Source organism: Protomyctophum bolini (genome assembly GCF_963924005.1).
Source record: "Protomyctophum bolini genome assembly, chromosome: 13".
Classification (NCBI taxonomy): domain Eukaryota; kingdom Metazoa; phylum Chordata; class Actinopteri; order Myctophiformes; family Myctophidae; genus Protomyctophum; species Protomyctophum bolini.
Genome location: NC_137874.1, coordinates 26,561,037 through 26,576,686, shown reverse-complemented (window position 1 = coordinate 26,576,686; position 15,650 = coordinate 26,561,037). Strand labels below are relative to the sequence as shown.

The 15,650-nt window shown below is 41.1% G+C and overlaps 1 protein-coding gene across 1 annotated transcript in view; it reads left to right on the top strand.

Annotated features, from left to right (window-relative positions):
• cltca (clathrin, heavy chain a (Hc)) overlaps nucleotides 1-15,650 on the top strand; it is a 45,310-nt gene that overhangs the window by 1,101 nt on the left and 28,559 nt on the right. The window contains exon 2 of the mRNA XM_080780299.1: nucleotides 13,964-14,171. Coding sequence (XP_080636425.1) covers nucleotides 13,964-14,171 — 208 coding nt within the window. The remainder of the gene's footprint in view (nucleotides 1-13,963; nucleotides 14,172-15,650) is intronic.

Here is a 15,650-nt window from a genome sequence, read left to right as displayed (position 1 = left end):
TCTTAACAGTGCAGTAGACAGTACAGACGTTTTTGTCTAGATTAAAAGGTGATATCCATCCTAATGCAAATTCGTTTTTGATGGACCCATCACCCATGCCCACCTTTATTGTAATTCCACTACATTGGTCCTCTTAAGCAAGTGGAAAACATTGAAGCCTCTCATGGCTCAATTCAGGACTGCTGGCTTGCAAGATCTGTGAGCTTATGAATAAATCATAGTGTCTTTGGTGCCTCAAAATGAGACATGCGATCTGCCTACATCTTGGCTACATCTTGGAACATCGCTTGGTTTATTTGTTTTCAAAACATAGTGAAGCATTTGTTTTAATGAATAGCTTTGTCCTGATACAAAACACTTTGCTGAAACCAGGCTTGTATTTCTGTAATTCAGAGCACTGTCAGACTGATAGCACGGACCTAATATGAGACATCCCTGCAATGATCGATGTAGCACTTTTGCTATACTTTTGCCTAATTTATGGAAGAAAATGTATATATCCACCAGTCAGCACTGAGATAAGTTTTATTACAAAAAGAGCGCTTTGCATGTGTCAAACAGGATGGAAGTGATCATTAGCTTTTCCTTGCCTCTCTCTAGGCCCTAGACTCCTAGAGTCTTCTAGGGCATTATAATGCTTTTATACTTAACAGTTACCTTCACTGTAGCGTCTCTCCATGTTACTACCTATACAGGCTTTGGTTAACAGTGCTACGCAAGGGTCTTTTGTATGTGAAACACAATGCAAGGATTATGGAGAGGTTTTTGATTCTTATGTCAAGCCACTCTAATTGCAAAAGGGGAGGTTCAGAGTCAGACTTCAGAGATGGAGCATGGTAGAAGTGGTGAATGACTCTTCTCGGACACTGCAACACTTTATCTGCAGGCCAGGGAGAGGCTTGTTGTGCAATTGAGCCTTTCCTGTCATGCTCTGACTGAGTGACATGCCATCGAGAGTAGTAGCTTTTGAATTGTATTTGTAACTATAGTATTACAGGAATTCTGTTGTTGGTTGAGCCTGGTAGGTGTGAATACTGATGACTGCTGGCTTTTTTCCCCTTGAGTATGCATTTTCTTTTCTTTTTTATAAAAGAGAGCAATGGCATATATTGCATTTCATTTAGTTGTTTTATGCCAGTTCAGGGTCAACACTGTGATATGAACTGTATGAACTGTGACTGAAGTCTGTATTTCCAGATTTGTGTCACTGCCTGATAATCTCTGTGCCTAGTGCTACTATCACTATCATTAATGCATGCCCTGTGTATGCTGTTCCAGGCATGTTTAACAGCACTTGAGCAGCAGATCATACATACAGAATATTTTCTGTAGAGTTTGCGTTCAGGTTGCCCGATGGGGCAAGTGCTTGTTTGAGAGGGGACGCAACTGTCTATAAACACAACACAAGTCTTCTGGTCTGTAGAATGTATAAGAGTACTGTTTACACTTAAAAATATAAAAGTGTGATATAGGTGTACTGTGAACCCATAGTCATATTCATAGCTAGTTTGTAGGTAGGCTATTTGGCATACAAATTGAGGTATGTCACAAAGCCCCAGAAAGTAAAAACAAAAGTGTTAAATTGAGCGGTAATTCCAATTTTGCCTGTTATTTAATAATGGACGATTTACCTTTTGGGCAAGTGGCCATGACTTTGGGCAAGTAGAACATGACCTGTACTTGCCTGACTGCCCGGGCAAGTGCCTCTGAGACCTTAGTGCCAACCTCTGATTACCTTTGAAAATGGTAGTTGTTTTTGAACAGGGCATTTGGAATTAAGCAAGGTGTTTGTGCACTATAGCACAGAGTTCTGTGGTGCATGTCAGTCAGCCTGTCAGGTTTATGTTCACTTATACAGTGGAGTTTGTCCATAAATTGCTGCTGGTAGTCAGGTGGTATAACATGCTGACATGACTCCTTACACTGGAGCACCCAGGCAACGGCAGATGGAACAGAATACTCCCAGCCCATTGGTTACAGTTAGGTCACATGGCCCAAGTGAGTTCATCGTGATGTCAGCGCCTGGTATCAACTGCGTGATGTCACTGTGTTCCAGTGAACTGATTCTGGGAGATTTCTCCCTGTCAGCTGTGGGGTTGCAGCACACAGGATGAGCTAAAAAACAAAACACCTTGAGAGGTCTTTATGACCGGCTCATGTTTCTGATGGGTTTTTGCAGAATTTGCACGGAAGGCTCATCTGCTTTCTTTTGGACAAATGGGTATGCCTATTGCCTAATGCCTATGCCCCTTTTTCAACTGGCTCTCATCAACGTCAATACTACCGTTTGGTTCCAACTTCCTAGACAGAGTAATGGGCTTTGTCTTGTTTGTCTCCTATACATTCAATGATTCAAGCAGGTACAGGTCATTGTTTTACTACATGCCCCCCAATAACATTCAGACTTCTAAATGTTTAAATGTTAAGCATTAACAAAATTGGTTAACCTTTTAGAAAAACATTTTAAACAGAAAAAAGTAATCTCATGTGATACTGTGGGTGTATGTACTGTAATCTTGCCATCCAGCAGAAAATGTAGCGATACAAAATCATTAAGATTTAAAGTAAACTCCCAACAGTGATGCTGAATGATCCTAGCAGTGGTTAGCAAGCCACTGAAGCCAGATGGTAATGGCAGCAACTTGATGTAGAATTGAATTGCCTATTTTGTCCACAATGTATTTATTTTTAAATATTTGGAAAATGGTATACATTCGCCAATTTAGACATTATTATTTGACATTTTTGACAAAATATCCAATTTTACATTGAGGTGTCCACTCATCCTTAGTGCTCACTCTTGTATCCAGCCAGACTGTATGGGTACAACAAAACTGTAGAAATGTTTACCAGGTTGATTGTCAAAATGATTATCAAAGATGTGCATTCTTTTTCATTTTTGTGGTCAAAGGTCAAGGTCAAGAATGTTAATTGTTTAACATTTTGTCTGACTGAACAGTTCAATTGTAGAAGGATGAGAAGGGTTGTCTGTGTCTCGATCACATATTTAGGACTCTGAGGGCATCTGGCAAGAACCACTTGGCTCAACGATGCATACCTCTACCGCCCTTATTTCTTAAAAAAAATAAAATTTGGTTTAAAAGTATTGTGAAACACAAACAAAAGCTAGTTAATAGCTGAAATAGTGCAGCTTTCCGTACAGTTGTGCAAGCTAAGCACAGCTTTTCCCTAAAACGTATAACTGAGAATTGTTTTCTGGATTTGTTACATTCATTCCCTTTTTCAGGTGCAATACACCTTGCAGGTCAGATCTTGTTGACATTTTACTTTTACTTTTCTATTCTGGTTGTCCATCAAAGCCAGTATCTTGGCCAGTCCAGTATTAAAACAACTGTCTCAATTTCTGTTCTGTTCTGTCTCTCTGTCTCTGTCTCTGTCTCTGTCACTTTCTGTCTGTCTGTCTCTCTCTCCCTCCCCCCTCTCTTTCTCTCTGTTCATCTGGTCCACTTACTTGCATAGCTGGCATTTTTATATATCATCCATTTTTATGGCTTTATATTGGGTTGCCTTTATGAACTTGCATCACATGCCGTATATGACAAAATAGGTTCTAATGTCTCATATATTTTACAGAACCTACATACAGTTCATAACTTGAATATTCCACCTGCCTAATTTACTAGGATTTTTCCTTGGGTCCAATAATGTCTGTTGCTTGATCCTATTTATGGAGTGACGACATTGTCCCCATTCTTTGTTGACAAAGACTTCCCTTGCAAATACTAGCTAGTAACAGAACAGGGTGTGCCATATGTTTCCTTGCTTCTGCCTAATATGTCCTATTTAAAGTCTTCAGGGAAAAACAAACATGGCTTATTTAATTATTGATATTTGTAGATTTGGTCAACAAGACACATTTGTTAACTTATTCTGTAATACGATGATGAAACACTTTCCTTAAGCAGTTCTACGAATGAGAACATTTTCTGTGGTCAATACAGTTCATAATTATGTTAAATAGCATGTTACCCCCGAAACCGAAATATCATTTATCCCCTCTGGCTCCCATGCTCTAAAAGAGATCTCTTTAGGACCCAAAGGAGTAGAGTAAATTACATGAGAGATTTACAAATGAATTCAGAATCAGATCACAATTATCAAACAAAGATGAAAAATAATTATAATCAAACCCATTAATACAATTGTAAACCCTCTGGCCACTGCCATCATGTACATTTAAACGGTTGTTGTGGTCTGTAGAATTTACTTAGTACAGTCACTGCTATCTTGCTAGCAAGATTATCAAGTCACCTTGATGCCATTTGTGTGCCCTTGTAAACATTTGAACCTCTTTTCTGGCCCCAAGTCAAGTATTGTGTGAAATGTGAATGCTCTGAGAGCATAGCATTCTATAAATGAGAATCCTGAGTTCCTGGCAGTGTTCAAGTTTTAGAGATCAGATGACCTAAAGTGGTGACAAAACAGGAGGCAGTGGACTGTATGCATATATCATTTATTATCGGGTTATATTGGTTCACTTTTAATGTGAGCTCAGCAATATTTATGTATTCTCATGATATTGATTTGAATTGAAACTGAATTTGGTCAATGCCAACTTTGCTCAGGTATACTTGACAGATTCACTTAAGATTGTATTATAGTTTAGAATTAGATTATGGACAGATACCAAGATATTGTACAAGTGCTCTCATTTACCTCTGCAGTCTCCTTCACTGCAGTTGCAACAAGCAATGTACTCTCTCTGATTCAATTTTAAGACTGGCCACAGGCCACAATATATTTCAGTAATCAGAATCATCCTTTGAGAACATTTGTTGACATTCACGCCATGTGACAAGGCAAGTTACGATTTCTGGAATTACTATCATCTTGGCTTATAATTGTAGTTTTAAGTGTCATCTCAGTATAGCCTAGCACCCCCTCCCCCTATAACCTTGTTAAATGTTGCTAGAAACCTTGGAAAGGAGCTTTTATTGTTCTCATTTTAAATTGTTAGCACAGCAAGCGCACTTTGAACTCTCTTGTAACTGACCGGCTGATATCCCGTGACAGGTTGGTGAGGATATGGATTTGACATTCCCTGCCACTGTCCCACTGTACAATGAAGCATGCATTTAGGGAAAGAAAAAGGAAACTACAGCTCCGAACACCTCAGCAGAATTGTGCAGTGTGGAGATGGATGGCATGCACACGATGCATGGCATCCTTCTGTTCCTCCTCTTTCCCTTTTATCTAGAAGCCATGGCCAGCCCTCTTCCTTCTCACCCCTGGACTTGGTCACATGTCTCCCTCTGTGTCACATGGTACAGTAGGGGAAGGCTGTGCATAGCCATGCCTGTTGTTTCAGCTCCTGTAGACAATGGACTCCTGGTTTCCTGTTGAGTGCAGCCTGCACTCAAGCGCTGCAAGCCTCAGCACATTGCATAGCACATCCTTCCTTGCCCTTCCTTGAACTTTGCATGGACACTGACAGGACACACACAGGGCACTTTTCTGCTGAGCAAGGTGCCGTTTTCCATCGAAGGAAGAGTAAAACGGGTCAGTCAGATAAACAGATGGGGATCCCTCTGGGTTACAAAAAGCTGCTGTCCCATGTAGGGTTGGCGGAATAACAAATAGTTTTGTAACCATTTAGCCAACATCATTATCCAGTTAATTAATGGTTAGTATTAGTAACACTTAAAATGCATGACCCACATACTGTACCCAAACTGAAATGTAAAAAATGATGTGTACACACATTACACACTTTCCTTGATGAACGTTTCGGGGACTGCGGGCGGCATTAATCCGCATTGTCGGACGTTTGAATTTAAAAAGATGGGGTTAGGTGAGTCCTGGGGTGAAGGTTTAGTAGCAATCTTTTCAGTTTGTTTTAAAGGGTTGTTTAGTTTTTAATGACATAGGGGTGTTAGCGAACCATGTGTTTGAAGCATAGTTAAAATGACACAGCTATAGCCCTAAGCCCACTCCTGTCCTGTTGATAAACGAGGAGATCCTGCCCAAAAATCTTGTTCTATGGTTGACTTCCATGATCACTTTTGATGCACAGACAAAGAGCACAAACTCCTTCTGGACTAGATTACTGTTTGCCAGCATGTTGGTGGGAAGAAAGTGTTGTTTATGCTCCAACATTCCCATTACCTGATAGCTGTTTACTCTTGACCTTTATCCAGGCCATTGTAGTAGAATTTAAATGATAGAAGAACACGTGATTTCTGTCTCAACCCTGGTCGGATAACCTGAGTTATGGCTGTGGGAGGAATGCCTAGGCTCAGTAGGCTGTTATGGTTTCCCAGGTGATATTGTATGGCTTAATGGAAATATACAGGTGACCAGCATTGTCTCCACCAGGCCGAAGGCATGGGGAGAGAGTATATTTTGCACTCTGGCCGTCTGTGTGTGTCCGTCCGTCCGTTACCAGCTTATCTCCGGCACCCTTAGCCTGGTCGATGCCAAACTGTTTTGTCCAAAGATCCCACAAATCAGAAGAGTCTTTATTGTCACATCACATTACAAGTAAGGTGGGTGAAAAGCTTGGTTGTGCAGGCTCATCATTGCAGTTAAAAAGGATAGAGAAAAGAGAGGAGATAAATAGAGCGTACACAGCTGCAGCCATACAGTATGTCGGCGCTGCCAATAGTTACACAGTATCTCTATAGTCATGTGCTCAAGACGGATCTGTCTATTTCATATTGCATCCTAATTGGCTAACATTGGCTTTCAAAGTTTGCAGGATTGGCCTGTTTTGAACAAAAAGCCTCAAATCATGAACGCACCGTGCAATTTACGTGAAATCTTTCACGCACTTTCCTACTAGGCCGAGGAATATATCCCACCCTTTTCACATTGGCCTGTAATGGTACCACCAACAGGTGGATTTTGGCTAAACACATTTTCAAAGGTGTAAAAACAAATTGGCCTATTATAGCGCCAACAGGAGGCAACAACCTGCCCTGGCCTGGTGGAGACCTGTGCCCCGAGGGGTACTTTTTCTAGTACTCACTGTCTTTGTGCATTATTAGTAATAATGAAACATTTTAATTTCTGTTTTTCTTTAGCTATCTGTTTAGCTGTAATACATGAGATGAGACCAATACTGTCTGAATGTCTTGTCTTCCCCTGTAGTGTCTCAGTAATTCAGCAGCTTGCCATCTAGCTTTCTAGACCGCTAAGTGCGCTAACTATCTAACAGCTTGGTGGGTTCCCTCTGCCACCTGCCTCGGTAAAGTGCAATGTCACTGAATGATTTTCCAAGGGGAATGAATAACAAACAAAAAACTAACTAAACTTTGGTATCTGCATCAGCAATTGTTTTATTAAATATTGGTTGCGCCACGGTATCGGCCCTGAATCTCCCAATCGGTGCATAATTAAATAACAAAGACAATACATTCACATTTTGGTTATGGCAAATATTGGATTTTTACACAATGCATCACTAATTTACTAAAATAGAAATTTCAGATCATAATGAATGATTGATTATAAATGACTCCCAGTCTCCAGACCCTCCTTGCCCCTGTCTCTTGCCAGCTCTGGCATGTCTTATTTACTCTCTCCTCATCTATTCCTTACCTTTTCCTTTCACACCTCCTTTCCTCACTCATCATCCTCTCTCTCTGTAACGTTTTCTAACTTGCTGTCGACGTCATTGCCATTGGAGAGTAAACTCACACAAGATGAATACATGACACTTCATCAGCGCTACAGTAGCCATATAATGATCTTACTCTGTGTCACACGCTCCATCTTCTCTGGTGCTCTTCTGTCTTCCCTGCAAGCTCCTTGGTTAACTTGTCATAATTAATCAAAATAGTAGTGTGATCAAATAATGTATTCAGTCAGCTAAGTGTCCATCAGGCAATGTCGGTGAACAGGCTACGTGCTACTGCTAAGTGAGTCACTTCTCTAGGTTTCTGTACTAGGCTAGCGCTGCTGGTTTGACCTGCTTTTCCCTGAAATTCCTAGTCACTGAGGTCACGGCAGTGTTTGCCCACAAGTCATGTTAGCCATACCACTGCAGACCAGTTTGGAGCGAACTGTGTTTCAACATCCAGCATGTATCTGTCTGTTTTTTCTCTTCTTTTTTCACTCTGGGGGTGCCTGGGGTAACATATTCATGTGTAGAGGACAAGCTGCAAGATAGCTCTCCTTTCCCATTTTATGAGCAGTACCATTGTGAATGAACAGTTCTCCTGCTGGCCCTGAAGAATACATGACAGATGGAGGGATGTGCAAGTGAGAGAAAGCATGTAAATCTTTCTAGAAGACGTGTGTGTGTCACAGCTGTGTTGGTTAATGGTACCAAGAGACTAGAAAGACCATTTAAAAATAAATAAATCTTAAAGACCATTTTTGTATCCCTGTGTGTGTTAGGTTGAATGAATGCTTATGCTAATATCCTTTTATGAATTTACAGAAGAAAGATATTGACATAACATAATAACGGGCTTAAACTTCAAGTTCGTAATGCTTACGCTTATGTTTGCTCATTTGTAGCACTATCATAGCCTGGAACCCTGGATCCAGCCCAATAATCAGGCTAGCACTATCAGGAAAGGGAGCCAAGTTACCCATAAGTGAAAGAATGTGGGTGGGGCTCGGTTGTGGACGAGGGTGTGTGTCGATTCATTGATAAAAGGTACTCCTGTTTCGTTGGGCTCTTCCTGGAACCGTCGTTTGTGTTTGCTGATTAGTAGTATGCCAAAGACAATTGTAGATAGAGCGCCAGTGAAAGCCGCCTTCTACTGTTGTCCTGCTGCCATCATTACAAAGGCTTGAAATGAATACTAGCCTCAAACATAATGACGGCAAGTTCATCACAATTCCAATTTACCTCTTTGGTGAAAATACACTTTGTCTTCACCAAGTCTGTGGTTCCAAAAACTACTTGGACCCGCAGCTGAAACACAATTTAGTCGTAGAAAACAGAGTCTGCAGTGATGTAAATAGGTTTTCAATGTAATGGGTCCCGGGACCCAGGGGTGGTCTTTTAAATGGGTCCCAGCCAGGGACATTTTATGAGTAGTACTTCAACGGCGTTAGAGTACAGTATTGCATCCCAGGACCCCCGGAGGGTGACATGATTGCGTCATCTCTCAATTTAGTTAGTGAGTCTAAGGATGCAGGCTATTTGCATCACTAGTCTGTTTAATTTCCAGAAATATCAGGTCCTTACTGATATTTTGTTAAAAGTCATTAGATCATGTTCAATGATCCTTAGGAGTGGTTTGCTAATAGATATTGTAAACATTGCATTGACTAATGGCCCTTTCTTCTCTTTTTTTTTTTACCTTGCTGCTGTCAAGACTCTCACTGAAAATGTGTGCTTCTGCTTCCATTGGTCTAGTGACCCTATGGGACATGAAAGTATTTCATTTTTAGCTACATGATAGTACAGAAGAGACAGATGCTCGCCTCAGTCCCTAATGGTAATTGTAGAACAATGGTTCTCAAATGTCACAGGCACAGCCACAGGGCCCATAATCCATACATTCATGTTATCTTTTACTACTTCCACATTTAACACACAGCGTGCTGAGCATTTCAGATGCTTTCCCAGGGTGCTGAGGGATTAGGTTCAAAGAAGGACCTTTTCCAATAAGGCCCACAGTGAACGTCGTCTTGTAGCGAGAATCACACCACTTACATCAAAAGAAAGCTTATGTGGCCGGATCCTATTCCTGAGTTATTGACCTTTATGTAACACCTGCTTTTGTCTAAAAGTGGTGTTTTTGAACAGAAAGCTGATATATTCACAGTTTTGTGTCCCAGACATTGACAGGCAGAACAGAAAAAATATCCTATACATACTATACACCGAATGAAAGCCCTGAATGTCTACTTTCATGAGGAAAAAAGAACACATTGATCCCATCTACCGTTCGTCAGTAATTGGCTTTCTTATTCAGCTTTGCAAGGCGTTGTCTAACACCCCTGTAACTTTGCTGTATATAAACCGTTTAGGACGCGGAAAAGTTCATGCGGTCTTATCACGCCAATTATGATGAATAATAAAGTGTTACAATCACTATAGTCTGGTTGCTCTCCTCCACACTAACGTGCATACAACGAGTCCCAGTGCCTTCTTCCACCTGCTGGCAGCAGCCCGACCCGGCCAGGGCCGGCCACTGCTGGTGACGGTCCCTCCATACAATCCGTGAAGTTGTGATCTCGTTTGTTAGTTATCTTGTTTGTTCGTATTAGTATGAAGAAGGAAAGGAGACATGAATCTGTCCATGGGTCTGTTATTCAAGGCTGCTCCGATGGTGGTAGCGTCTATGGGCAGTGGGCACTGCCATTACGTTCCGAAAATACACACAAAACCCCCTCCCCTCCGCTGAAACAGGAGGGGAGGGGGAGGCAAGCTGATCCTGGGTGTTCATGCAGTGTGACATCACGTGTGATTCAGGCTGACTCACTGGAGTGTTCACGATCGTATACAGGGCATAGACGCCGCCATTAGGGATACTCTAAACACAAAGTGCTCCTCCTGTCATGTTTCAGGAGGGGAGGGGGAGAAGCAAGCTGAAGTTGATCACGTGACCGGGGTGTTGTGGCATGGATCGGGGCTGCTTGATCTATTGTGGTGGGTAGAAAGGTGATTGAACGTAATCAATAAAAAAATACGCTAAACGTAAATTTACGTGGCCCGCAACGGACCGTCGGGATTCGAACCAAGTCAAATCCCGTGTCCCGCATTCTGTGTGTTAACATTACAGTAGTATGATAACTTTTTTTTGGTACTTCAAACTTAAACCGATATAATATATTTTATGATATTGGTAAATTCCAAATATTACCACTTATAGAAACCCTGCTCTAGTGAGTCAAATGCTTGGCACACCATATAGAATTGTTCCCCTTATGAAATATATGGTGGCAAAGAAAATCATCTGAAATCTAAAGATGCTCACTCCCAGCAATTATCAGTTGAAGTAATTTACAACTGCAGGATTATATCTGCTAGAGCTGTGTCGGGGGTCGTGTGAGGCAGACGGGATGCCCTGCACAGAGTAGTAAAGTAAGAGCAGAGCTGGCCTGGTGTGATACTGTGTTAAAAGGCCTGCCCACAGACAGAGTAGAGCCATGTTGTAATGTATAACATCAGAGTTAGGATGTTGGACCAGGTACTGGAGTTTTAAAATGCTGAAATTGAAAACATTTAAAGGGCCGCTAACTTCACCCCTTTTGCCACCAGATCTTATTTTAATGATGTTCAGGCCACAAGAAACACATAAAGCATTGGCCTGACTGCAGTTTCTTCCAGCGGTGAAATGTCCCTTTAAGAGGGCTTTGCAGAAGAACCACACTTTTATTGGCAGTAGTAGTTTCTTCCTTTGGCCAGTGCGTTGAGAACTTGGCCTAGTCGGATTAGCCCTCCACCCTTTCCCACTCCCTAATAACCAGCATGGAGAGTCCAGAGCTACATCTGGTCAGGAGGGGCTGCTGTTCTGTGTTCAGATTTGGTGACCTCACAGCTTTGGCTGTAGCCGGAGAGCAGTCGAGCTGCTAGTCAAAGACACAGCATATTTATGTGTTGTTGTTCACTGAGGATCACTGGCCCCAGTTAGCCCTGTGGATGTTTAGAAAGACCATATAGTATTTAATGTTGAAACTCCAACCCCCTGCAAGTCTATTCCAGTTCCAGATGTCTGACAATATGTATTTGTTGTGTAATTTTGTTTCCTACTTATGGCCCCCACCACGTTAAGACCTACGAATAAATAAGAGTATGAATAAAAGTACTTTAATACTCGGCAATACTGAGTACTGATACGAGTACTTTATTTTTGTTGAGTAACCACTTATTTTATCGCCTTAGATGCCTTAGATGCAGATGGATCTCCGATCTACACTTGTCAGTTGTCATTTAGGCTTGTAGATCGGCTGTTTTGGCGATTTTCTGCGGTATTGGGTTAGAATTTCTCCAGTTCAGCCTAATGTCAATTTGATGTTTTGGTACTCGGGTCAAAGAATCGGGGCCAGTTCCGTGTACGAGTACTTGATGATGGTATCGGCCTGAGTAACCAATACCAGTATCGGTATCGGATTTTTTTTTAAACCAGTGATGCTACTCCAAGAATGCTACTCCAGTACATTGCAGTGGGAGAGAGTTGTCCCCAGTCCTCCACATGTCCAAACTGTGGCGCGTGCACCCCCAAGGTTCCACCTCTGGGGGGGTGCTTGACATTAGTACTGTAATGGTAGGGGGGGGGGGGGGGGTGGGGGGTGGGCATTGGCTGCACTGAGGACAGTAGTCTCCTTCCACAAGCCATGACATGGCTTACAGCTAGGTTTGTTTTTTAGTGTTACTAAAGGTGCATTTTATATAGCGCCTTTATCCAAGGCTCTTTACAATGATTGTGCATTACATTCAGCCATTCACACACATTCATGCACCGATGGCGGAGGAAACCATGCAAGGCACCAACCTGCTCATCTGGAGCACACAGTGAGGGCCTTTGGAGAAATTCGTCTTTGTCAGTGAATGAGTTGAAAAGGTCTTAAAATACCTTAAATTGTCATTTCACTATCATCTGGGGACCCCCCCTCCACAAAAAAAACAAACAAAACAAATGTGAGGAGTGAACACCCACAGGTTGAGAACCACTGCATTTATCACACCCTGCTGGCAGTCAGGGTGCCCTGGTGCCTCCTCATGCTGCAGCATCTCATGATACATACTTCAACACGCAAAATGTTAATCTGTAAGAGAAAAAGAAATACCGTAGTCTCTTGCTTAGGCAAAGTATACCTTGGCTTCAGTGTTTTGATTAATCATATCACTTCCATGATACTGATAGGTCTCATGTCTTTTTGTATACTTCATCATTGGGTACATTGTTTGTGAGGTGGCTGACGAAACATCCATTTCAGACAATGGACCTAAACAAATACAGATATTCCAATAGTAGACTTGGTGGTAACGTAACATGAGCGATAGGCATAGCCTAATTTATTGTGATGTGTGGTGTGGCATGTATGCCCAAGCGGTCATGTTGTCAGGTTATGTTTTTGTCACTAACTCATTAGTGGAGATTGTCCTTATAACACCAGATGTGCATGTGCTTCTTTGGCTACTTTAATTGAATCCGTTTGCTGTTCTTTTTATATCCTACTTCCACGGTGCACACCGGCATGCTGCCGTGTGCCGCCGGGCACCGGCGCATGCTGCATGTCTGCTGACATCATTTCCATTGTTGGCTTAGCAGCTAGTAGGGTTTGATTTATCAGAATGTCAACAACATGTCACACCATGTAGAACTGTCTTCCTATTTCCTATTCCCCCTAGTATCTAGTTAACCTTATGGTCACAGATAACGCCATCTAATCATCACATCCCTTTTCTTTTGATTTTGTGAAAATGTTTTTTAAATACTTATACGATATACTATAATAAAATAGCGGCCTACCCTTTGTTTTGCGTTTTCTTTTCTTTTAACCCATTCTGACCTGAGATCAGATTCTAAAAATGTCTGTTTGAAAATGACAGTTTTCTGAAAAAGCTATGTTTCTATGTCAGTCTTTCGTCGATATTTCAAAAATAACAGACCTACAAGCTCGTAGCGCGCCTCTCGGTGGTGCGCTATGAGCTTGTAGATCTGCTATTTTTCAATAGCTAAAGCATAACGTAATGCTAACACCAAAAGGGGTTCCCGCCCAAAATAGATTAATTCACAGAATCAAATGTTTTATGGTCATGAATCACCAGGAGCCTGGATGGCTTGGTTCCAGGCTTAAAATAAATAATTACAATATTTTCAGAAATCTGTATGGGGGGGGAAATGAATGGGCTTATTTTGTGGAACCACTGCTTTTTCCCTTATACGAACTAAAACCAATCACGAGATATCTCGTGGTGAGCTATTATACCCTCCTTTGCCAAACATGAGATTTGATAAGACATGTTAAATGTTAAATGATAAACCTGGATACTAATCGGCACTATTGACCTTCCCTTTATCTGCTTCATCAGCTCCAGAACCTGGGGATCAACCCGGCGAACATAGGCTTCAGCACCCTGACCATGGAGTCGGACAAGTTCATCTGCATCAGGGAGAAGGTGGGCGAGCAGTCCCAGGTGGTGATCATCGACATGGCCGACCCCAACACGCCCATCCGCAGACCCATCTCCGCCGACAGCGCCATTATGAACCCGGCCAGCAAGGTCATCGCACTTAAAGGTACAGCAAGTCATCCCCACACTGACTGGGAGATATGACACATCACATAGTTACAATGTTGTATATTGACTAACTTTGAAGAGGATTTTATCTTTAAGTCTTGAAATGTTCACGCAGCTTTACCAGCATGATCCATTATTATACAGTTTGAAGTACATATTTAAAACGTCTGTTTAGTCTGTTACATCCATACTGCTGTTTAGTTTTCTTTTATAAAGTAACATTTATTTTATTGGCCAATTTGTTTTCCACACATAGACATGATATATTTTTGATAATTTCTGTCCAGCAGCCATGATTGTTTTGACTGTTTTATGTGTTTGTTTTTTGTTTTTCTCTGTTTTGTCGTTTGTATGTTCTTTTTTACCTTTACTGCTTTCTTATGTGTATGCAGACGGTGAGTTAAAATTTAAGTACTCCTTTGTGGAAGTTTAATCCTGTTATTATTTATATTTGTTAAATTCATATACTCAGACCAAAATGATCACATTCGACTTTGATGAGCACGCCAACTCCGTCAGCTTCATTTAGCCACATTGAGCACTAATGGCATACAAAAATATTTTCCAGCATAGTTTTGGCAATATTTTATTTAAGTAAGCCTGCTCACAGCCTCACACAGATTATCTGTTTAAAATCTAAATTTACATTTTAACTACATTTTGTCCATGTGTCCTTTTTAGTTTCACAGTTTGTCTAGAATATATATTTTTTAGGCCTACCTAAACAGGATTTAGCTTTCACAGCCTTCTAGCTTCATTGCTGGCATTACATCATCTCTGTTAGTTGTACAATTGATTTTAGTGCCTGTTTGTAATGGTGAAAATGTGGGATCTCATCTTAATTTGATACACAAGATTTTCTTTTTTTTTCTATCAAGAAATCCTCCTGCAACGTACCACCTCGAAATGATTAAGGTGTCTTTGTTACATGCACACTATGTGGGTTGTCTTAGCTAGTTATTTTTTATTTATGAAATAAAAGTTTCCACCATTCAGTACTAAGGTTATATACTGTTTGGGTTTGGACTTGGATTATGATTTATGGACAAACTACTAGCTGTAACTGTACTAGGCTACAGTTTTAGTATTGATTTTAAAGATAAGTGGAATTAGGTAGGTAAAGGTTATGTACTGTATGTAGTCTACTGTATGCATTTCTGTGCCTACAGTATGTCTCCTACTACAGTATATGTTATATGCACTGCTGGCCTTGGAAAGTTAGAATACACAAGGGACAAAGATGCAAAGTTCATTAATAATAATAATAATGAATATGAAAAATATAATTCGCACATTTGCACAACTTTACAGAAACCGAGATATAGGAATAGGAACTAAAAAGCTATGTGACAAAAGGCAGACCAAAGCTATGAAAGGGGGATGGATAATAGAGATGGAACAGAGATTTGGAGAAGGGCAAAGAAAAGTATAGACCTTTGCGTCAGTATGTTGGTCTGATGTTTTTCAACTAACTGCA